General features: G+C 43.8%; 1 protein-coding gene across 1 annotated transcript in view; it reads right to left on the bottom strand.

Annotated features, from left to right (window-relative positions):
• The window catches only part of Tsf2 (transferrin 2), a 58,900-nt gene continuing 33,038 nt past the window's right edge, over positions 1 to 25,862 (bottom strand). Inside the window, exons 5-9 of the mRNA XM_050193252.3 lie at positions 24,481 to 24,811; positions 22,534 to 22,637; positions 21,834 to 21,973; positions 14,431 to 14,546; positions 1 to 3,848 (exon numbers count right to left, since the gene is read on the bottom strand). Of these exons, the coding sequence (XP_050049209.1) occupies positions 3,043 to 3,848; positions 14,431 to 14,546; positions 21,834 to 21,973; positions 22,534 to 22,637; positions 24,481 to 24,811 (1,497 nt within the window). The 3' untranslated portion in view covers positions 1 to 3,042. The remainder of the gene's footprint in view (positions 3,849 to 14,430; positions 14,547 to 21,833; positions 21,974 to 22,533; positions 22,638 to 24,480; positions 24,812 to 25,862) is intronic.

Here is a 25,862-nt window from a genome sequence, read left to right on the forward strand (position 1 = left end):
AAAAAAAAAAAAGGGGGGGGGGGGGGGGCAGACTTAGCTGTAGTTTACATCTACGTAATGCCAATTGTGGCGCACGAGGCATGTGACGCCGATGCGCATTTAGCTGGTTGGGATTCGATGACCCGAGACACATTTTGTTTTCCTATTGTGTATTGCTTTAAGACGGCGACAGGAAACCAAAACGAAATCAAGCTGGTGGGCGATGCCAGATGCCAAGTGGAACGAAATGTGATGCTCACATTGCACCACCTGCAGCAGGGAAAGGCGGTGCATTTGGATTATCGCTTATTAAAAGCGTGCAGCACGCTACCAATGGCACTATGCACCATGCGCTGTAAAACATTAGGTGAAGATGCTTATCGCAATAGGATTGACGCCGATAGCTGTGAATGCTGCATGCGACGAGCCCGGAGAAGATTTACTGGTGCTGGAATAAGAAACTGAGTGTGCGCTGGCGTTTTCATGCGAGATGGGCGGCCGAGTATTGCAGTGAAGCTGCCATGGCAAGCAGATATGTGGTGATCTTGATCGTGCGCACCTCACATATTTTCTTGTTTACATGAGATTTAGCGGCTCGAAAACATATCATACAATCACAATTTGGCGATGTACTGAATGTTGGTGCTGAAAAAGCGTGTTTTCCGGAAACGTATGAACCGGTAAAAAATGAGCGTAACTCTATTGGGTCATTTTTTGTGTTCTCGATTGCGAACTTTGGTGCCGAGAAATCATGTGTAACAGGATTGTATCATTGAGGTTCTGGTGTACATTTCATTCTTGCATGGGCGGGTGGGGCCGTGTATGAGCAGACAGTTGGCTTCTCCTGGATGTGCATAATTCTTACCTAAATTCGAAATGCAGATTTCTAATTAGCTCAGCCTGTTCAGTTAATTGTGTCAATATATGCAGTAACAGTAGCAAAAGATGCACTGATCCAAACATCTTGCTTGCTTCATGTCAACCGTGGGCTAATGGCAGCTCTCGATGGGAATCTGCTCTATGATGAGAAGTGACAGCTGCTGGCATTCGAAATGGGCAAGGAGCAGTTTGAAAGGAAGACATTTGGAGAGAGGTCACCTTCGCGCTTCGCTTGTGAACGCAGTGCTGCGCACAACTGCAAAATTTGGCTGAGATGTTCACAGCTACACATACTATCTGCGTAATGTGTTTTCTTACCAAGCCATCAAGTGGTTCAGGGCCACTTACCAAGTGGTTTAGGGCCACTTTAAAGGAAAAAGTTCAGGTTGAGAACTAGAACTCTTCAGCAGCACACATTGCAATTTCAAGTTTAATGGGTGCCTCAAAGGTAAAGAATTGAAAATAACTTTACAACTTTTTTTTTCTGAAATTTTAAAAACATTGTTTCTTATATGTTTGGACTGTAACAGACTGTAGCTTTAACAAATGCAGCCTATTTCTACATATTTGCTTTTGTCCATGGTGACGTGGGGGAGTGCAATGAACACATATGAAGCAAAAGAAAAGGACAACAGGAGCGCTTACCTTTTCTTCGGCTTCATATAAGTTGATCGCTCTCCCTTATTTCAACATGGAACCTTACCAACTTTCCCAAATGTCTACCTTGCTTGTCATCTGCCTATAGCGCATGATTTACAGCTATGGTCACAGTTTTTGTTTTTAGAATTCCAATGTGAACATTTTGGTCAACACTGGATGCCATGGCCTGTGCTTATCAAAACACTTAACACTGCAGGCTTTTTAGTTGAACGCACAGGTGAAAGTGCTATAATCCATGCATGCAAGAGTGCAGGCAGTTTAGTTTTTTTTTTCATGTTTCATAACTGATCTTCACCAGTTATCTAGGCCACACTACAACTTAGTGTGACTACCCAAAACAAGCTGCAGACCCGGACTATCTACAACATACCACCTTTTTAAAAGTTTCAGTTATGTGAAACGTTTGGCATAATCACCATACACGAAGCAATTTTACACCTAGAATCAACATATGTGACACAATAGGGTGGTGGTGAGCTAAAAGCAAGTGGACGACAAATTTTTGTTTCACGACACGACAGTCCATCATGAATGCATTCATTGGGGTCCCATGCAAATCAAATGATTGAAAAAAAAGTAAAAAAGAAGGGGAGGAAAGAGCAGTGAATTGTCTTTTTTGGGGAGAGGGAAAGGCAGCAGAAGTTGAATATACCAAGACCACAGAAAGTCAATGTCAGGTTTTTAAACATATACTATGTGCAACACTTGTGTAAATAACAATGTTAAAAATCCTTAGATTATTATGTTGACAAGTGCGCTGCAAAGTTCAGCCTTCCTATGAGATTACACTCCATAAACTCATTAACACTTAACTCATTAAACAGAATGCTTCTTTCCTCCCCTTATTTTTTCATGCATACAAGCAGAAAGAAAAAAAGAAAGCTTATTCCCTGTTTGGCAGTCACAGTATTACAATGATGAAAAGTTAAATTAAAAAATTAAATTATGGGATTTTACATGCCAAAACCAGGATCTGATTATGAGGCACGCCGTAATGGGGGACTCCGGAAATTTGGACCACCTGGGGTTCTTTAACGTGCACCTAAATCTAAGTACACGGGTATTTTTGCATTTCGTCCCCATCGAAATACGGTTGCCGTGGCCGGGATTCAATCCTGCGACCTCTTGCTTAGCAGCCCAACACCATAGCCACTAAGCAACCGCAGTGGGTCAATGTTGAAAAGTTGCCCATCATGATTCATACCACTGAAAATATCTTACACTTAGAACTTTCAGCTCCAGCTGATGGATACTTCACTAGCCCATGGCAAGGGAGGCCTTTAAAAAGCAAGGCTCAACACATCAGAATGCACATGCCACTTCCCTCCACAGCTATAAAAAGAATGTTTGACATTAAACAAGTTTAGAGCTGGTAATTCCTGGTACAAAAATACTCCCCAGCTCCAAGTTGACGTGACTTGGGTCACGTCGCTTAATTTATACAAAAAATATGAGCACTGTTTGGAGCCTTTTTCACTGTAAAAGGCTCGAGCAGACTTTCAGCAACAGTGAGATGAAGCACCATTATGCCCAGAATTTCAGAGAAAGGATGCAGATCAACATGATTGCTACTGACAATTGAACACCACTTGAACCTCCAGAGCAGTCCACAAGACGGACTGCTTGAAGAAAGTCACTGCCCAAATAGTCTGCATAGTTGCGCCTATGTAAAGGCACTGGTTTTAGCTGCTGTGTTGAATCTTGAAATATCAAGTCTCGATGTGCAGCCTCTGACACAAACATTTTGAATGTGAAATCCTCGCTGTACTTGGAGCCATAAAACTGCTGTGCATACACAAAAAGGTTGATGTAAGCGTCGATCATGCTTTGTGGTTTGTTCGGGCTAGTCACAATGGCATTGGATGCCACTTTCCCTAGGTTACACTGGACATACTTGTCCTGTGGCTGGCGTGAGCCATCACGACAGACCAGCTCAAAGTCACCAAGTGCAATGTTGCGTGCCCACCACATACTGTTGCGACCAGCTGTGTTTTCAAAGACAGTTGTGTGCTTGACAAATGCAATCTGGCCGCCTCCCTCAACAAGACAGCGGAAGGCACCTGTATGGCCATAGAAGGGCTCCGAAGCATCCCGGCCGCAGAAATGAGTGCTGGTTCCATGGCAGAGATCACACAGGTTCTTGTAGCTCCGCTCCGAGCCCACAAATTCACGGGAAAGAGCGCCGGGCACACAGCTCTTGGAGAAAAATTCTGAGGCAGAGCGTGCTGAATCACAGCCATAGGACCGCATGCGCTCATTACTGATGAGAAAGCTCAACGGCACCACCCATCCAGCAGCCTGATTGATGCCAGTGTGGCATGATGTTTTACCTGAAATTCAAAAGTTGTTCAGGCATGTTACTTCAACATTGAAAACAAATTGTAAACAAAAACTGGACAAGTGAGAGATGCAAATCGGAGTGCCAATTACTGAGGTCGTGTTTTGAGCCTGTTGTAGGCACTAAAGTGCTGATCGCAACAAGTGCAGGGGCACTGGAAATTTTATCATGTTGTCAAAAACTTATGCAAGTGCATGCCTTTGCAGGAGTCCAAGAGTCCTAAAGATAATTTATTGTAGCTTCAAGATGACAGTATGTCACTCCCAGCATGTCACTGTGCTCTACACGACATGATGGACAAGAATCCATCCTGACACATTAAAGAAAGGGTGAAAGAGATGAAAAGTGACCAAGCTCAGAAATCAACATGCCCATTACAAGACCTTGTTTCAATTTGTAGCATATAACACCTATTAGTAAGTTCCAGTTTTCACCTGTCATATTGTTTTGTGCTAATGATCATGAGAAACTTTATTACTTTCCATTTAGGAGATCATTTGCACGTCCCCGCCATTATTAAGAAGTTGTACTAAATATACCGTAAACACACATCAACATAACATAAAAAAGAAAGAAACTGACATGAAGTTGTGTCTTCTTAATCCAACATAAGAAAAAGTGCAATAAGAAATAACCTCGAAAAAAGCATCGCTACGAAATCACAGCCCAGGGAGTCTAGATTTCCTGTATGCAGGAGAGGAGTGTGCAATGTGATGGGCCATTTAGCCATCATTGCAAGCCGTTTTCATCTCGAGTAGCTGTTATGGTGTGAGAGCATAAATTTGGCAAAATGGCCACAGCCTTCCTGTAATCACCTAAATCTGGCATTTCAGCAAGTTTTGTTAGATTTTCCACATTGAAACAGTTGGAAACAGTGGTTTTGTGATCTTAACTGAAGAGAGTATGGTGTTTCCTGTGCATATATGGAACAATCAAGCACACATAATTGCTCTACAATTATGCGTCACTGCCACTGTTGTTACTGTCACTATGCTGGTAATGAAAGCAGCACAGCTAGCGAATGGGAAGAGGGACCTAATTTTGGACAGTTCACAAATATCTATAGGCCAGCGCAGCTAAAGATCTGGAGCAGGAGGAGCACTTTTGGTAAAAGTGGCTCCTTTGAGCTTTGAATTCAAATTTCATGCAAATTTTTGCTAAAATAATTTGGCTTTCATATGGTTAGTATTCAAACAGGAATAATTGAAATTGTGCGTTAGTTAAAGGGACCAACAAATTATGTTGAGGGTACTCTCTTTTTTTCCAGTGCATTGCCAAGCGTTCATGCAAACAACATCATGGAATATTTTTTATAGCGATAGCATTTACCAGTTGTGTGAAGTATTTTAGAAGACAGCCTTTGAACCACCATAGAAAAACCTCACTCTATCTGACTAAGCGCTTCAATATGTATTCACCAACCCACCTGTCACCTGTCCACAGTGGCAGATCGAGAGCCTTGGGTTATTTTTATATATATATATATATATATATATATATATACTTTTGGGGGGAGGACAGTCGAGAGTTTGCACTACAATGAAAAAGGCAGTTTCTTAGTTAATGAGCTCGCACTTATATTCTTCATCATGCGATGACTTCATCATAATTAAGTTTCAATTTATCTTAAAAGTGGTTGTCTAGTTTCGGTATGATTACTGTGAGATCTATAACCAAGACTTTATTTTCAATTTGCATAAATGGGCCCTCACCAACCTGAGTGGCCCGTACTGTTGCACACTGATTTGTGAAGATGCAGAGCATGGCTGTTAGATAGGAGTTATCAGGGAATATTTATTTTTGCAAATAATACATGACCAGAACTAAGGAAAGAGTAGAAGCTGGGCCAATCTCACATTTATTTATTACACTTTTTGTTCATGAAAATTCCAACTCAATTATGTCACAGAGTTGTACAGCTTGTACTCTAAGTGACTTAAGTGTGGACCATGAGAAAGAAAAAAAATTCATATGCGGTTACAATTACAACAACAATTAACAAGCTTCATCAAACAAGTAGTAACAGGAAATAAAATGTTTCTCTTCAGCCTAGACTTGGTTAACAAAAATGGCAACATCGATTCATCTACTGAAATTTCTTTACAATGTACACTTGGTTTTGGATTGTCGGAGTAAGAAAGAAACATTACGGAACATTATGGGACCCCTTTAAGCATGCATCTCTTGCAGAAATTAAAGCAGCCCACCGCTGCGTTGGCTCAACAAGGTATGCGCTGCACGCCAGGAGCGGCGTGGGTACAAAGAAAGCTGACTGCACAGAAGCTGCAGTCTGCCGGCAAATGGCCGCATATGACACAGAAGGCATAATGGCACGATGGCATGCACTTAGTAGGCAATGCACTGCCCACAAATTTCACATGACAATCGGCACCATGCACCAGCATGTACCGCATTTCAATGAAGTGACCACGGTTGCACTCAGTAGCAGATTGGTGTACAAATGTGCACATGTGCATTGGGGAAAGCCGGACGAGTTGTCTGCTCAGCCCCTGCCAAATTTTTGAACTGCTGCTTGCCTTTGCGCTAAAGCATAGTCATATGAGGCAGGCAGTTTTTCACCACTCTGGAAAAAATAAAAAATCTTGTAGTGTGTATTTTAGGTGAAATTTACCATGGAATTGAATTTATATGTTGGTAGCAGTGCAGCGCATATCAAGAGACGCTAATTTGTACTTGGCAGTTATGTATTACTATTTAGTGCATACTTATGCTGCGTTCTTGCCAGGTATGCATTAATGAGGTTCCACCGTAACACGTGAATTAACAAATGCTGGACGCGCAGAGCCAGCACTGGTGGGACTCGCATGACGACGCAGCTTTACAATTGAGCTTGTGCTTGGCTTGTCCTGTGGTTTGGGCATGGTCAATGCTGAATCAACTTCGCCAGTTTTGGTTTCGAGGAGCCGCCAGCAGTATAGCTCACGACCATGCTGTGACAATGCTGGCGATGTATCAAAGCCAAAATATCACTATTTCTGCTTAACTTGTGCAGGTGGAGTCTATTTCTATTATCCCACATGTGTGCTATGCATGAATCTAAACTATATTTTTCAGTTTTGCCTGTTTAATCTTTTTGTTCATTAACTTGTTCACTACTATCACGTACCACAGCCGCTGGATTAAAAAAAAAAAAGTGTGCGGCCTGCTGTCTCAGGCAGGCTGCAATGGGAGCGAATGTCTCAGCCGTAGTTGCATTCTCGGGCACTTGGCTGGGCCAAACGGTGCTAGCGGTTGGGGAAAGGACGCGTCGGTTTCCACGGGCTACAGCATTGTAAGACCCCAGACAACAGTCCCGAAATGGTGGCGTCGCAGCGGAGGACAGTGTTTTCGATGCACGTGGCAGGCCGCCCCTTCTTTTTTATACAGCAGCAGTGCACATACACATGAACAAATGCATACATTTGTATACACAGCTTTATGTCTTTGCTTCTTTTTCACATAGAACAATTTTTCTACCCTATGCTGCACTGAAAATTTGCAATAGATAAATTTTATCTCTTTCTTTACCGTTTAAACTCTCTCAATGATTTAAGCTTCACATAACTAATTGCAGTGTTTTTTTTTTTCTGGTTGTACTTGTTCCAACCATTTCAACTATTGTGTAATGTCCTGGCTTGAAGGGTACAATAAATGTGCTATTATGAAAACATTTCACACCAAAATTCAAACAAAAAATTTTGCATTCTGACATTAATGAATTGTGTAATCCAGCTGAAATTTTACTATTCACATATCAATATTTTAATGGATATTACATATCCATTAAAATGGATATTTTAATGGATATTTGTTGTAAATCCATAATTGTAATGGATATTTGTTGTAAACCATAATTTGTTGTAAATCATTAGAGACATGTACTATACCAGCCATTTAAAAAATCGCCAATGTAATTCCTGTGTTTAACTCGGGTAATAAGCAACTCATTTCCAACTACAGGCCTATCTCATCAACATGTACTTGTTGCAAACTCTTAGAGCACATAATTCACAAACATGTCCTTCAGTATTTCACTGCTAATAACATAGTGTCGCAGAATCAACAGGGTTTCCGCTCTGGTTTTTCTACAACTACTCAACTCATTGAATTCACTCATGACATCGCTTCAGCTCTAAATAATCGAGGTCAGGTTGATGCCATATTCATAGATTATAGCAAAGCGTTTGAGATTGTGTGCCACAGAAAACTTCTTAGGCTAAGGAAAATTATTAACGATGACAAAATGCTCGGCTGGATGGCTGGTTGGCTACATTTAAGGTCTCAATATGTTACTTTTAATCATACGCAGTCATCGTCGGCCACAGTCACTTCCGGGGTACCGCAGGGCTCGGTCCTTGGGCCCCTGCTGTTCATTATTTACATTAATGATGTCACACAGATCATTAGGGACACCCCAGTGAAACTGCGATTGTACGCTGACGACTGCGTGCTCTATACCAGAGTAACTAACAGACGAGATCAAGAGGTTCTTAACAATGTATTTTCGTCCTTTTGTGGTTGGAGCAACGCTTGGCAAAAGGAGTATTAATTACCAAAAAACTGTACAAATGACTTTCAATAATAAAAAGCAGCTGTTAAGTTTCAGTTATAGTTGCAATGGGCTCTACCTAAATTCTGTGAATACCTTCAAATATCTTGGAGTTATCTTCACTCAAAACTTAAAATGGCACCTTCATATTGAAACAATTTGCGCTAGGGCACTTAGGAAATTGGGATATTTTAAGCGAACCCTCAAGTGCTCTACTAAGGACTGCAAATTAACAGCTTATAAATCCCTCGTCAGACCATTACTAGAGTATGCCTCAGTGGTATGGGCACCATACACTGCACTTGACATTAGTAAGCTTGAAGCCATACAAAAGAAAGCAATATGGTTCATTTTTCGCCGATATGACCGCAACTTTTCTCCTTCATCTCCCTCATGCGCATTATCGATAGAACCCTTGGCTCATCGACGCACACTTAAACATATCACTCTGCTACATAAGATTGTACACGGCCAAAGTTGCATTCATGCACCGATTTCCTTCAGTCATCCCACTGGGCGTGCCACGTGCCATTCCCCCCCTTTTAATATTGTTCCTTTCCAGTCTTTTGTAAATTGTTTTAAGTATTCCTTTTTTCCGAGCACTGTTGAAATTTGGAACAGCCTAGCTGGTTCCTTGCGAGGAAAACCTAATGAAGAGTTTTTGAAAGAAGTGTCTAACCACATTTTGTAATTACGTTTCAAATTCATTGTATGTTGTTTTGATCTAGTGTCTGGTGTATCCACTCCTGCTATGTCTCATGTATCGAGAAAGCAGTATCTGTAAATAAATAAAAATAAATGAAATAAATATTAATTAGGCTGCTGCAATAAATTTTACTGCTTGGCATAATGTTTGGATGATATATTTTCCTATTAACACATTTTCTTTCTCAGCAATATTGTAAAAATTACCTTATTTATTCGAATCTAGGTCAATAGTTTTTTTTCAAATAATCATATACAAAACTGTAGGGTCGGCTTAGATTCTAGGATTTAAAAAAAAAAAAACGCTCCTTTTTGTAACTGAAAATGATAAATATGGTCGATAGCTAGCGCCATCTAGAAACAGTATCGCAGCCGCTACGAGCCAGGCCAGTAGCAGTGTTGCCAGATATGACTACATATAGCCAAATTGGGCTACAGAAAAAAATTTTTTGGCATCGACTTGGTCGAGTTGGCTATGTGGCTATATTTGGGCTATTGAATATCTGCGACTTGGGTTTGTTTGGGCTATATGTGATGCCTTAATCCCCTCTTCAGAGATGGCTCTCATCGAGTACAAATAAATCTTGAAGGCTATGTTTTAGATGGCTGAGCTGGCAGTGCCCACACTACAAAATGCCTACACTACTCTCAGTGCGCCGTTGTCTGAGCCGATGGATATGATCTTTGATGCACTTAAAGGTAGACCGCGTTTCGCCGCGCGAACATCTGCGCCAGCAACGTCGTCTCATCATCGTCTTTTCGGTTTCAGTCATCAGACACCCGATCACCAGGCATCGGAATGAGCCTGGGAGTAGAGGGTGTTTCACAGTACACTGTACTAACATGGCTATGCTCAGAAAAGGAGAGCAATAAAATAGGGTCAGGCTATTGTGGCGCCGGCATGAAAGAAGGGTAGCACAATATTCTTAGACAGTCAAAGAACGTTGGGGTAGCACGGGTAGATGACACACTCCAGTGTGTTCATGGCCATCGTTTCTGGGTGGAGTATCGCGCTGCGTACAGAATTTGACTTGCTCCATGTTTCTCACCGAAAGCTTTACTGCCATTTTCCGTTACCTGCGAGATGAATTTTAACGTGACAGTGTTAAGGGCACTGTGTGACAGAAAATCTAGTGTCGGCACCCAGTGTTGATGCCGCTGTCCGTATGAGAAAAATGATCCCGAACTGCACAGGCTTTGCGCATGGCACATAGGCGTTACTGAACTAACTGAATTTTTCAAAGTAAACTGTGTCAGAAAATTTTTTAGTACGACTTACACACAACCTACAGGCGTGATAGCGTCGGATTGTAATTTGAATATACAAGAAAACTTATTTCTGTTGCGTGGAAACTCAAACCTCTTATCCAGCTGCGGTTTGAGGTCTGTCTTATGACGAATTCGGCAAATCGCACCAATGTGCACCAGGCCACCCTTGGACGACGATGACTGGATGAAACTGCGCATTGGAGCACTCCGGTGTGCAGCGGTGTGATCTGCCAAATTCGCCATTAATGGGAGAAGTGCGGTCTGTTCCTTGCAACACCATCCAGATGGCGCTCGCATACGCGGCAGCGACGGTGCCCGCCGTGCGAGGGGGGGGAAGAAAAAGAAGAAAGAAAGTCTTCACAGTAAAGCCAAGTCTTCAATAGCCACGTCTTCACAGCAAAAGCTGTATATGACTGAACTTCCATAGTTTTTTCGGCATCCGGCAATAGAAACGGACTTAGGAATTTCTAAAGGGACCCGAAACGCTTTTGACGATTTTCTACAAACGTACTGAGTCGTTAGAGTAGGTCCTTCTGATCATTAATTGACACATCTAAGTGCTCCGCGTAAAGTGTGTAATTTATTATGAGGTTTTAAAAATGCACATCGCTGCCGATCGCAGCACACTGCTCGGCGGAATTTTAAGCCGCCCCTACCCATATGACCAAAATCCCCCATATGATGTCAGTGGGGCGAGCTATCCGATTGGCTGACCAAGGCGCGTGATCGATAATTTTTCCAACTTTATGGCAAACAAATCATCTTCGTAATAGTTGGAATGTTAGTTAATTTGTTTTTATAAAAAGAAAGTAACATAAAGAGAATGCACAAGAACAATTTTTCAGTACACTTAAGCACTTCCGGCACACAGCAAGTGTCGTCTGCTTGTGTTACAACGTACTCCATTTTGACGAGAGCTCTGCGGTCAGAGTCGGTCTCAGTCTTTTCGCGAGGACTATGATTCGACTTTGTTGCCTTGTGAACTGCAAACGTAGCGACTGGCAATATGTCAAGCTGCGACATCGTGTCCCTCTGCAAGGCAGCGTACGAGCGAACTGGCTGCTGCGCATCGGACTGCCGCTATCCGATCGGCGCCAGGATTTGCGCGTTTGTGGCCGTCACTTTACACCGGAAGATTACTAACGCAATAGCGTTTCGCGAGTCCGGTATTAGGGCAAACACAAGCGCAAGGGGACAGGGTCTGGCCGCTTGACTGTGCCGTAACGGGATGAGCCATGAGATGAGCAGAAGGGAAAATGTGAATGGTCTGCATGGTGCAGCCACCTGGTGGCACAGAGCTTAACCATACACAGTAGCAGCAACGAAGTGTATTCTTCTTTGCTGCTGGTGTGTATTTTTCGCAGGAGTGTAATCATGAACACGTTGTTTTTATCAATGTTTAAAATGTTTAACACTTGGTTAGAGCAATATTAGCGCTTTGTTTGGCTGTTTATGCGCTGCGCCAATAAGTGTCTGGACCGCGCGACTGATCAGGCCGCTCACGTACGTCTACGCTAAAGTTCCTTCATCAGCTTGAGTTTATGCCTCCAGTCATTCGCCGAAATGACCAGCTTGCCTGTGGTTACCGGAATACCAGACACGTTCGGTGCTACGACAGAATGCTCGCAACGCACGCTGCTTCGATAGCTCTCGCTTGGGGTCGACGGCCAAGCGGCTAGCGGAGAGGTCTCGCGCAGGCTGGGGCGGGCTCCAAAACAACCGGAAGTGGACGATGTGACGTCGCATCGTGACGCGGAACCAGTGAAGGCGAAGCTTAGCCCCGCTCACTCGCCGAACGAGTTGAGGAGGAAAAGCATGGCTAGGGAGGAGGGTAACTTCTAATCGCTTGTAGCTCCATTAATATGTAACGCTTCACTTAAATTGGGGTGCGAATGTTCTACTTAAGCTGTACCCTACGCGTCTACAAAATTTGTCCGAACCATTTCAGGGGCCCTTTAAATATGGGTGCAGTGCGGTGGGGCAGATGTCCAAATGCGGAACAGATTAGAACGCTCGCCGTGAACAATAGCGTGGCATCAAGGTTATCGCACTACATAAGCAGGAGAGGTATCGGCGCTAAAAACAGCTGCGTTATCGATGGGACGGACACGTTCAGTTCGTACACCTGAAGAACAACATGTGTACGAGGAGCACTGGAGGGAACAGCAACGAGAATGTAAACGGCGCTGGCGCGAAACGACCACCGACGAAGAGCGTTCCCGTGATGCTGAACGAAAACGACAATTACGAGCCCGGGAATTTACGAATGAGCAACGACGCCAGACTCGCAACACAAAAAATTACAACCATTCCACTCTGTGAAGATGGAATGGCAATGAAAGCACTTTGCTTTTTGTTTGAGAGCTTTGAATGTCGTCAGCTTTCGCTGCCATGGTTGTCATTTTTTTTTGTTCGTGCTTACATTCAAGATTCATCTCAATAGGTTCACCCTCTGCAGCGATTCGCCAGAACTTGAGTTTCCGGGGTCAACCAAAAAGTGTTCTGTGTGCAAGCATGATGTCGCTGTTGTTGATGTCAAAAGTCAACCGTCACGTACATGTGGTATGATGGTTTGCGCAAAAATGGATTGCCATAGTCGAATGTGAAAATGTATATGCAAATAAAACTGCAAACTAAAACGGCTACGTTTGGTTACAATTTTTTTCTTGCTTTTTTTTTGTGTTTGGCTACATGTGGGCTACAATTTCTCTAGCTTTGGGCTAGTTGCCTTGTCCGACCTGGCAACACTGGCCAGTAGCCAACTGAAGTACACGAGTGATGTCGTCGCGTTGACCTGTGTCATATCTGAGCTGGTTCTATGGTATCGGCGTGCGGCGTGGCGTTATTGTAATGGCGCACTATAGTGCTGCTTTTAACCGAAAAGTTGTGCTAGCCGCAGAGGCATAGTAAGCCAGGTGGGACTTCAGCATCGATGAGAAAAAATTGGCAGTGGCTTAGCTCAGCTATGCCAGGATATACGTAGCGAAAGCTAAGGCATAGCATGGTTAGCCTTGGTTAATCTTGATTGCAAGTCCAGGTTAGTCTGGTTGTCTAGCTATGTTGCGGCGTTTAGCCAGTCGTTCGACGTGCTGTTTGTCTGTTTCCTGGGCGATTCGTTTCCTCTTCATCTCGTTCCGATGTCGATTCCAGGCCTCCTCCTGCTTATCAGAATTGTCGCCGTCCATACTGCCGCCTCAACTGTGGTGGCGGCGCACGCGAGCTCTCCTTTTCAATCCTCCAACATGTTATCAGGCATGCGACGCAGCTGGCAAAGCGAGTGGAGGCGAGCACAACGACGAGGAACGAGGCGTGACGTCATATCAAATGGCGGTGGCGGAAAGGCATGGCACAGCGAAGCGGCGGAACACCTGTGGCTCGGTGCTACTAGTAGCGCATGTGCAGTAGTGACTAGGGAGCGAGAGAGAGAGAGAGAGAGAGAAATATCCGCGGCAAGGCGCGCATTGTGATGTCATGTGCCTCCTCAGAGCACCGCCACGGCGAAATTGCAAGTTCGCGGCCAGTAAAGCTTTCGCTTTATAACGTCCATCGTTGGTAGGGGGCAATGGGAGATGCTTTTGCATGTGCCGCCCCGAGGAGATGACAGCGATAAGAAAGATAAGCGTGCAATAACAGAGAGGAGCTGTTCACCGAGATAACGCTGCGTTTCGACGCGTGCAATGCCGCACTGTCTGTGCATGCATGAGTTCACGGACGCGAGCTTGCGTGCGTCCGCAAGCGTACGTGTGGTCTGGGCTGGGTTATAGGGACAAGGCTAACGGTGGTGACGACGTAGAGTGAGCTCGGCACGTTCATATTAAATAAATGCTGTTATCATTTTGTGAACACTGTCCTCACTTTTTTTGTTCAGCCTACATTCAAGGTAAGTTTTTAATTTTTTTTTCTGGCTTCGGACATTCGGGGGTCGGCTTAGAATTGGGGCCGGCCTAGATTCGAGTGAATACGGTATGTCAATGGCGTTGTACTGTAACTATAAAGTCTGCGCAGAGAAGATGAGCTATTGTAGTCTCTAAATTCATAGATTGATGCTCACCTTTGAGGTACAACAGATCGGTCTCCTTGTCCCCTTGGAGAGTCACGGCGACAGCGTAGTAGTATGGCTCATCTAAGTTGTACTGCTCGGTGATGATTGGGATGAGGCCAAAGGAACTAGAAGGAATAAAACATCTTAAATTTGCCTACTTAATAGTTCCCCTTTCACATAAAGTTTGTGTTCAGTTCCATGGAAAGGGACAGAGTATAGAGTACTTTTCTGTGCCATGCAATATTGTAAACTGAGTGGTTCTGTTTACATTATTATTGCTTTGTGCAAGCATAGAAATTATTGTTGTCCCTTGCAATTCTCATAACTTGCAGAACACTTGGTCTGTCAAACAGAGTCTGTCTAATTACATGTTTTTTGGCAGTTTATTTGGTGGAAGCTCAAAAAAGGAAACACAGCAGACTACAGTAGGACATTTCAGAGTGAAAGTATGTGTAGGTGCAGCACAACCACAAAGTGGTCAACACTGTGGTTTTCCTGCCCACAGAAGACAACAGGTTTGCCTTGAATGTGACTGACAGGCATGCAATTTCAACAAGATGTGTGGTGATGCTCTGCAGGGATGATGACAGTCATATGCTGATCAACGGTGTTAGGGAAAATGAATAGCCCTTAGAGCAAACTGTGGTAAGGCCACCCTTCTCCCTCGACCCGGCAACTTACAGCGTTTGGCGCTGAGTGGCCGGGTCGAGGGAGAAGGGTGGCGGGAACCGCCATCTTGCGCTAACACAGGATACCACACAAACCACTAGAGAACAGTGATCATGAAATCATATGTGATTTTTAACAATGCTCATCTTTGTCATCCTTCAAAACATTGTCATGCCCATGAAAATGCACAAGATAGGCAAGATAGTCTGCTGCCTATTGTGAATAGCGCATCATCTTGATTCATTAGGTCCTAAACTCATTCATTACTATATTTACTACTACAAGATACAATGCTAACACGGGAAGAACAAATCCCCCACATGCATGTCATAATGGCTATCTAATTAGCTTCGATTCAACCACAATTTTTGGAGAAACACACACACCTTCATTTCATGTGCTCTGTCTAATGTTAAATTTCATTTTAATTGTGTTCCCCAGCACTGATTCTGCATGAGGTTGTGAAAAATACTGAGACCATGCTGTATGTCTAAAATTAATTGTGCACTTTCACCTGGTGGTTTGTATTCTTATTTGTATTTCTATGCAACTTGTTTTGCTGGCACACATCTACATTTTGCACATGTATGACTATGTTTTTTGTTGTTTCATCATATAAGCTATTGATACTCAGAACACTTCTGCATTTTTGTTTATATTTTTACATTTCAACTGTTCCGTTTTTTCCCAATACTTTCTCATTTACTTGAGGCTCAGACAGAGCCCAGAAGCAATTTAAAACAAAATAAATAAAAGGCAAAGAAATGGGGGACATCGCTGGTCTACCTGTCCATTTCCTTTCCCCTTAATGTGTGCTGTTACGACCACTGGTCACAGCCTCTGTGATACAGTACACTTCCAACCTTTTAGGATTCAAACTGCAACCAAGAAGGACCAATATCACCTACATAGCCTAATCTAAAAACTGCTGCTCATTGCGAAAAAGTGACAACGAAGGAACGGTAATGCATCGCACACTCTTTTTCTTGTATGAAATGGCTCTATCAATGCTCGCGCAACGTGGTCGTGCCTTTTGCCAAGTAATAGTGTGTCTGCCAACTGCGGAGCACACATGCATGAGCCACAGTGGATGGGCAAATGTAAGCCTGATCCACTCTATATAGAAGCATCATGCTCCTTTAATCGCTCATTGTCACATCGGCAGGTTTGACCGATGTAGACCCAGCTGCAACTGACGGGTATTTCGTATACCACATCAACAGTGCATGCCAGAATGAGCTTGGCTTGCTTTTCTCACATGCCCGCTTCTTCTTTTGCTCAGAAAATGCGCACACAGCCTGGACAAGGAGGGCAACATGTTGTGGTCCGTATACAGTGGTAAAAAGCTATCTGAGACTGATGATGATGGTCATTAAGGGTAAATAAATTTTCATTCTGGGAAAGTAAACTCAGCAGATTTCATTACATTTCTTAATACCAGAATTAGAGGGAAGCCACATTTTTATGTTAAAATAGAGGTGGACGAATATAAAACTTTTTGAATACAAATAGAATAGAAATAGCAAGTACTGAAAATCATATAGCCAAATGCAGACGCACATATTTATAGTAGGGATATTTATTTTGGTATAACTAAGTACCAAAGTTATACTGACTGGTGAAAAATACACAGCCTACTATCACGGACAATCACCATCAGTTTTAACACAAGATCACACTAATTGTGAATAAAAGAACTGCACTCAACAACTTTAGAGCCTAGTTGCAAACAAGCTTTTCAAGAATGAATGACGTCTGTATGACTTGCTTTCCAAAACATGCTAAATAAGTGGTTTTTAAAAAAAGTTCAAGTAGAGAAAAAATAAAAAGCTGCTGAAGGGCTTGTGTGCTGTAGACACATGTGAAAGGGACCTTTCCAAGAAAAACATCACTGGTTGTAGCGTAAAGGATAAAACTGCTACATGACTACACTGCAAGGAACGCTAAATTACAGACTGCAAGCAAAAATCAAAGGTTTTCATGTAGGCTACAGCCACGAAACTGAAAACATGGGTTTCATTACCCATTCTAGAAGAGTAGACTGTTGGGCTAGTTGGTCGTCCATATTTGAAGTAGTAGCTTAGCGCAAAAAAAACCACAGACACAGTCCACAGTCCTTGTCTGTCTTCCTTGTGTCTGTGTTTTTTTTGCGCTAAGCTACTACTTCAAACATCATTACCCATTGTTCTTGCATTGCTTCAAAAACTTTGTCCTTGTTTACTTCTGATAATTTGCAATATTTTGTTTAGCAGATGGAGAACAGTAACCCTTCTTTAACAGTCTGTAGTGAAATATTTGGTTAGTTTCAATATTTGGAAGTACCAAATAGTTAATTCTTGAATAAGAATAGTTCGTGTGTATTATTTGATTCGTATCTGAAACTTTGAATATTCGCCCACTCGTAGTTATAAAATTACAGTATAAACTGTAATATAAGTCGAAATATTTTCTTGAAAGAAGCAGGCTAAAGTCACCTCTCGTCTTATAAGCGATCATTAGCAGAATGCAAGTCGTCTTCTGGAAACCTACAATGTGCATGTTGCCAAATGCATAGCCAAAGCCATATCAATATCCAAATGTGATTGCTGGCTTTTTTTGTTTCCTTTTTTTTGTCGCTGTGTTTTGTTTTCTTGCGTGTGTGCCCTCTTGGGATCAACCTCTGATGTGATTTGCTTTTTCTCTGGCGGGCGATGAGTAGTGGCACACAATGTTTTCAGCGGCATTCAAGACAAACGTTGACGCTTCGCCAAAGCAAAGGGCAAAATAGCCACTCAGTGCCAGCTTACCGTTTCCAAAAAAAGTGTGCAATATCAGTGTACACAAAAAGAAACACTGCTGCCGCCATGAAATGACATAAACATCATTTCATGGGCTTCATGCAATGTATCCACAACTTGAGGACACACTTTCAGGCTTCAGTGTGCGAGCTTCGTGCATGATCGCTAACAGTTACAATGATGTTGTGGATATAAACACATTTCTGTAATAGTGTTTTGTTTTGTTTTCTTTTTTTTTTCTCTCTCTCTTTTTCACTGCAAGGTGAGGGGTTGATCTATATGTCCACTTGACCTATATTCCAGTTCATCCGCCATGCGCAGTGCCTATGGGGGCACCACTGAAAGCCGCGTAGCGGCAGCCATTGTAACCGCAGGCAGGCCTTATGCCGGAGATGCCTGCTTCCACTGCAGGCATGACTGAGGTGTGTGCGTGCAATTTGGCGCTTGTGCGCGTCCCAGATAGTTACTTCTGCAGTGTCAGTGTGAGCAATGAAATCACAATATACAATAGTGGACATGAGTCCGACTTCACGGCTGTCTGGGACGACATTGTCTCCTTATGCGCCAAGTGTTTGCCGCAGATGAGCATCAACAACCTTGCCTACGAAATGGAGCTCATCGCCAGTATGCCGCTTTCATTATAATGCCCCGGCCGCTAATTGCTTCATTTGTTAACGTGTGAACCAATGTTCTTTATGCACACACTTGCTTCGTTTACACGTCGTGTTTTTTTATAGTAGATTGAGGGAGCGCTGTCGTGCCTGTGAATGCATGAATGCAATGCACGCGGCCACATGAGAAGCCAGCAACTGTAAAGCTTGCAAACCAGCACGATGAACTTGAGAAAAATAGCGCATATGAAATTCTGGCAATAATTAAGGGTTGATTGATTTCTTTATGCTTGCATCTTACCACTGTCTGCACAGCATGCATTTCACATGTTCCATCATGAAACAAGCAGAGCGTTTAGATTTTTTCACGGGAGCACGCAAGTGAGATATTGCAGATGGCATAGCTAAAAATTTGCCTTCCTGGTCAGTCAAGAGCATTTTGCTTTTATACCTTACATTATTTTTTAGCGTCACCACCATTTTTACTAGTATCACCCTTACACACAAATGTAGAATTAAATCACATGTTCTATCGCCTGTTGTAGTGCCCCCGAGTCTGAATAGCCAATGCAGCGCTTTTTAACCCTTTCGCTGTCACGGACGTACCGGTACGTCATCGCGCTTCCCCCCCACAGTGTCACTGACGTACCGGTACGTTCTCTATCGTGCGTTCAAAATTTCGCGCCTGCGCGCAAAGCTGGCGCTCCTGGATTGGCCACGCCATCTGTTGACTCTTTCTACAAGATCGTATATTCACCTTGACCTGTGTTAACCCATGTATTGAAGAGTACGGTGCGACTGCCACTCCCCACTTTCTCTTTGCTGAGTGGCGCGGTGGCTCCGCGTTCGCTGTATCATGCGTCGCGCGCGTGTGGTTATGGGTTCAAGGGTTGTTCTGCCATCTCCGCTGGTTTGAAGGTTTTTATTTTTTTTCTGTTGGTGTGCCTGCTACGGCGCGTCAAGTTCAGGCGCACGTGCCGTGCCGTTGCCTCTCCGAAAAGAGTGACTCGATTGTTGCTTTCGCTCTCTCGCCGCACCCTCGCTTCCGACTTGCAGCAGTAAACGTAAAGGCCTTCGAACTTTGTTTAGCCTTTTTCCATCTTCCTCTGTCTTCTTGATCACGCAACGTCCCATTTATCTCCGTTCTGCGCGCGACTGAAAGTGCATCCTCCCTGCGCGCGGTTACTTTCGGATGGCTCGGCGCGCGGGACCTTCGTCTGCTCATTGGAGCGGTGGCTTAATTCCGATTCAGAATACGAGCCGAGCTCGGATTCAGACTCGGGCAGAGTCGCATGCGAGGATGAGGGTTCCGCATCGTCAGATTCGGATGTTGAACGGATTTTATAGTCAGGCTGATGATGATGATGATGATGTTTACTAACAACAGCTGCAGAACACTCAAATGTGCATATTGCATTGACTATGTTATTTGTATACCAATCATAATCAAAAATAAATTGCTATGTTCATTCCCTGTTATGCTCGTTCCCTGAAACCAAGCCGACACTGGGGGTGCGTCACGGCCAGAAAGGTCCGACAGCGAAAGGGTTAATTACGCTCATGTTAAAGGAGTGCATTGACGCAATATTAACACTTTGAAAGCAAATACAAAGCATAGAAATAAGTAATACTTGTAAACTGCATGCTACATTGAAATCATTTTCAAAGCAGAGACAACTGCAGTGAAGCAACATGATGATATATTGGCCCATTTTATGGAAAAGAAGAAAAAGAGAACAAGGCCTTGCTACCACCACTATCAAGAAAAACAAAAAAAAAAGAGACATGAAGGTTTCAGAATTGACCACAATGCATGACACGGCTGGGGTAAAGCGAATATGCATTAGTTGCAGACATCAGGGCAAAGTTCAGGTGTTTCCCATTACCGCGAAGTGATATTAAGAGGCATTCAAAACGAGGTTGAATGCCCTGTCAAAATCCTTTAATGCTCCCAGATGCCAGGTTGTACATTCAATATGCAGATAGCTGAGGCGAGCGTACACTGAATGTTATATGCCACAGGGCGCATTTTAGTGCCATCGATAGGTAAAGCAACAGCCGATTCCGTGCAATGCATGGGTGATTGCGTGACGTTTTTTTGAAGGCGCCGTCACCTGCTTTTTAACACGGAGCCCTTTGTTCAAAGCATCTAAACACAATGAGCGCTTCACAGCTTCGTTCCTCATTCTCTGGCTTAGCTTTTCGCATCGTTATCTTTCTTTCAAATAGGGCGTCGCGGCTCATCAGTAACAACAACCTAATGTTTATCGTATTTTCTGGACTTCAGACGAGGCGACCAAGTTTAAACGACCTGCCATGGTTGCTTAGTGCCTAAGGTGTTGGTCTGCTAAGCGCGAGGTCGCGGGATCGAATCCCGGCCATGGTGGGCGCATTTCGATGGGGGCGAAATGCAAAAACACCTGTGTACTTAAATTTAGGTCCATGTTAAAGAACTCCAAGTGGTGAAATTTTCCGAAGTCCCTCAATACGGCGTGCCTTATAATCAGATTGGGTTTTGGCACGTAAAACACCATAATCTAATAATCTAATCTATCTAATCTAAGTTTAATTGTGGAAGTGCTCACTAAAGACGCAGCGACATCAAGCAAAAAATAAAAACACAGTGGTCGCTCTAAAACTGCAGTAAACAAAGCGCGATTGCTTATCTTCTCCGTAGAACAGCTGCGATTCACCGCCGCCGTCGCTCTTGCTTGCGAAGCAGCACCGGAAACTAAGTGTATGCCTGACAAGTTTTCGTACGTGTTAAAGCGCCCAACTATGCAACAGTTGCTTCAAGACATCGCTAAAGGCTGACAGAAGTGTTAAATTACGATCGAGGATGCAAACATGACAGCACGCGCATAGGCGCTAACAGGAACAGTGCTCGCCTGAGCCCGTCTATGCTTCGTAGCCTTGGCGACAGATGACGTTGTCGGCGTTTTGGGCATGGCGTATACAGTAGGTGTGCATTCGGCCTATATTTCCACTTGACCTACATTCCAGTTTGTACAATAGGTGGGCATTAGATTTGGATGCACACTGTTTCTACTAGGAACCCACAAAAACTGGGTGTACACTTGAATCCCGTAGATATGACCAAATGAAGCAACGTGCATAAACGTTTCCTCTGCCTCTTCTTTCAATTTGACTGGGGAATTATCCTATAAATCTTGTTGCTCTTATCAAGGTAAAATTAAGGAAGTTTACTGTATATCCCTTTTTGCCTCACAATGTACCTTAACAACCAAATATCCTTAGCTCAGTGCAATTAGTTAACTTTGCGACAGCCACACAACCTGCACTAAGCTTACAATGAAAGACCAAAGTTACACTAGAGGAGAAAGAAAATGCTTACTGTCCAGCTCGGTATATGTCGCCTGCCTCAAGAACAACAAGGTCTGCAAGGCCATCTCGTATCATGTGCATGCAACCCAGGTGGCTATGGCTACGCACACAGTTAAGGTCTGGCTTCAGCATCTGAGACTTGAAGGCTGTCTGCAAGGAATAATGATAAAAAGGTCAATACAGAGGGTGGCACCACACATACTACTCTGTAGCCGATACAGACAGACAAATACGTGCAAACTACAATAGGTTAAAATTTACTATACCACTCCAGATTCATCCTCAACAGCTTTAGACCACTTGCTGCATCAATAATTTATATGGGCTGTGCTGTGGCATGAAATTAACAAAATTCTGTCTTAGCCCTTGTGTACTCATAGATAACAATAACCACCTAAAATACTATTTCAATATTTTAGGATGAGATTTCCGCTATGTCCCTCAATTCAAGATTTAGAGAAATACTTTTTTTGCTTTCTCCACTAGTTTTCTGGACAATTTGCACTCATCCTGTCCCGTTTCCGGGTTCATCTTTCCTAAGGTTGCTGGTAATATTCGACGATGTTGAGTTACTCCATACTTAAAATGAGCTAAGAAAACAATAAAAACTTGCTAGTGCCCTATGGAAGAAGGCAGACTGCACCAAATGCAATTAAAGCAAACCAAATTCAAAAAAGTTACAGGCACTGGAAAGAAGGCAATAATCTAACCTTCATGCGATGGCATTTCTCCACCTCCTTTTCTGAAACCACACAAAGCACAGCAGGAGGGACGGGGCACCTGCGCAGCTTTGTGAAGGGCTCCACATATCTTCCTGCATGAATAATTTGAGAGATGGCATCACAAATAGCAAGGTTGAAAAAATTTTCAAACATGATACCAGATTCCTCAACCCTTTAAAGGGCCCCTCACCAGGCCCCACAGCAGATTTTGGTTATACGCTGAAAGTTGTTGTTACATGTTCTCTAGGGAGTGTTCTGCCGTAAAAAAATTTCAAATCGGTTCACTAATAGCCAAGATAGAAATATTTCAGTGCCGCGAACCCGTGATTTCAGGAGGCGAGCTCCAGTGCATAGTGAGACACTCTCTCCACTCGCCCCGTCTACCCTACGCAAGCGAAATTCCTTCTCTGCGTTTTCCCATACTGGACCTCGAGGATCATCTGACACATACGTCACAGGCCCATGCCTTTGTTTTTTTTTCTCCTCGCTTTTTTTTCTTTTGGCACAACGCACTTTTGCTGACAGCATCGCGCGTGAGCTGTTGTCTCGTTCGCGCAGCACACAATTTTGCATGCTGTGCACAAGGACACATGACTAGCGGTATAATTCAGTGCTACATGAATACTGACGCAGAACCAGTGGATCGCAGAGCACGATCACGCGCTGCAACATGGTAGAAAATGGCATAGTTTCGGTAGCTGCGCACGTGACTGCACGACCATGGCAACAAGCAGACGAAGCGGAAGTACATCTCCCTTGCTTCAGTGCAAAGTAAAACAAAAGACACACAGACATTCTGTTTGTGTGTTTTATTATTTCTCTAAACTTCAATTCATCAATTCAAGCAACAGGCCACACATATAACAGATGTTGCCTTGAATAATTCTCGAAGTCACGTGTCACCACGAGCGACATCACACTGCGGACCCGAGTATGTAGGCGCAGGGACATCGGTACGTCACCGTCCGGCTTGGAGTGCAGTCGCCGTGAGGGAAAGGGAAAACGGCGTTTGGATTGAAATTTTAGATCTTTCCGCGACGGGTGGCAATTGTAATTTTTTGCAAACACGATCATTAGCGAGCATTGTATGCTCTGCACTTGTCAGCTCAAAATGGCCAGACCTGGTGAGGGGCCCTTTAAAGGTCGAACTTTTTTACAACAGATTTAAAATTTGCAGACTGACCTATTTTGAAAAAAATGTACCACAATTTTTTTAGAGTGACCTTAAAGTGACAAAAAAATATTTTCCATAGATAAATAGATATAGTCTGTTTTGTCAAAAAAAAGAAGATTGGAAAATAAAGAAAGAAAAAGGGGAAAGAAAAGAAAGAAGAGAAGGAGAGAGTAATTAATAAAGACATTGAGATGCAGTGGATATCAAAAGGAATGCTTCCCTATTATTTGCCGCTGATTCATTTACACACCACTTACATTACACAACACAAAGAATCACCTATGCTTTGGCTCAATTACAAAGACAAGTTTTGTTTAAGCTAAACACAGGTATTAGAGAATCCAACCAGATGCACCATAAAATACAGACCTTACACCAAAATTCCAAAGCACAAGTGTTAAAATACTGTGAGGCTATGAGAGGATCCATAGTAGAGTGCTTTAGATTAACTTTGGCCCTTCTGGGGTTCTTTAACCTGAGCCCAAAGCACAGTACACAATCATTCTTAATTTCCACACCCATCTGAATGTTGCTGCCACAGCTGGGAACTGAAACTACAACCTAGTGCTTTGTGGTGGCAGAATGCCTGGCCACCACAAAAGGCCTCAGATTGATTTCAAACTGCTGCTTTCTGTGCCACTGAATAAAGTATCTTAGAGTTCTTCCCGTCACCTATGCCTAGAAAAGAACCTTGAATGACAACTGGTTTGCAGCAAGCAAGGGACCCCTTATCCGCTCTCAGCCCAAGCTCCTCTCCTTACCAAGGTAACCAGTGAAGGTCTGTTCATATCCATTGAGTGGCACCAGCTCTGTTGTCAAGTCTTGCAGCAGTAGATTGGTAGCATTGCCATAGCGGCTCCCACTTGCAAATAGGTAGAACTTGGACATCTCTGTCATGTTGACAAAGAATGGGCGATCAGTTGTAAGCGGGCCATTCCAGGAAGGCGTCTGCTGCCCAGTTGCCCAGCTCTGGTTGAAAACTCGACTCCAGTCAGGTGTAGGGCTTATATTGTAGCCGCCACTGTCTGAATGACTCTGGTAGAACCATGGCAGCTGCCCCATTGGAGGCTTGCCAAAGGTTTGCACTGCGAGCTGTGATGGAAAACATTTACTTATTTGTTTATTTATATATACTGCTAGCCTCTAATAGAGGCTGTGGCAGGACAGGCAATGACATGTCTACTCAGTTGTTAACACTACCATAACATGTTATTGAACAGAAATAAAAAATTAGAAGCACTGGACGACAACATAGTAGAGCCACGGCGCGTCCCTCGAGCATTCTCGTTGGAGTGCGCTTTGTGACGGCCTCGATTCTGCATTACACTCGCGATCCCCGTGGTCCCTTTTTAAATCTTTCTTAGGTATGAAGCCTGCCCTTGCGCCCACTCTAGCAAAAGCCCTCACTCAGGGGACTCCCTCCGATGTTTTTGACAAGCTCACTTCTTTGTATCTCCTACTCTGGCGATCCTAACCCAGACCTCGACCGCCCTTTCACTCTCCGGGAGCTCGAAGCTGCCCTGGCTGCTAATGCTTCTCGCTCGGCTCCCGGTGAGGACGCCATCACATACACTACACTCCGCAACCTCCCCGACCACTCCAAGGAATTCCTCCTTCAGACTTTCAACAATGCCTGGGACAGCGGCTGCTTGCCGAGCACTTGGACATCCTCCCTTATTTCTATGATTACGAAGCCGGGCAAACCTCCCTCCCTTTCTAACCTTCGCCCTATCTCCTTGACGTCGTGTGTTGGCAAGACCCTTGAGCGAATGGCTTTGACTCGCCTCTCTGATTTTATTGAAGCGAGAGAGTTCTTCCCCCCTTCTCTTATCGGCTTTCGACGGCGCGTCTGTGCACAGGACATGTTCCTGATCCTCCAGCACACCTTTCTCTCACCCAATCCCAGCCAGATCCACGCTCTTGTGACTGTTGATGTCCGCAAGGCCTTCGACGGTGTGTGCCACGACCATATCCTGTCTCAACTCTCCTCCCTGGACTGCGGAAACCGCATGTACTCTTATCTCCGCTCCTTTCTCTCTAACCGAGTGGCTCGTTTCGGAGTGGACACACATCTGTCCGATCTCCACCCGCTCACCCATGGCACTCCTCAAGGTGCTGTTCTCTCTCCTACCCTTTTTAATCT

Source organism: Dermacentor andersoni, chromosome 1 (assembly GCF_023375885.2).
Source record: "Dermacentor andersoni chromosome 1, qqDerAnde1_hic_scaffold, whole genome shotgun sequence".
NCBI classification, from domain to species: domain Eukaryota; kingdom Metazoa; phylum Arthropoda; class Arachnida; order Ixodida; family Ixodidae; genus Dermacentor; species Dermacentor andersoni.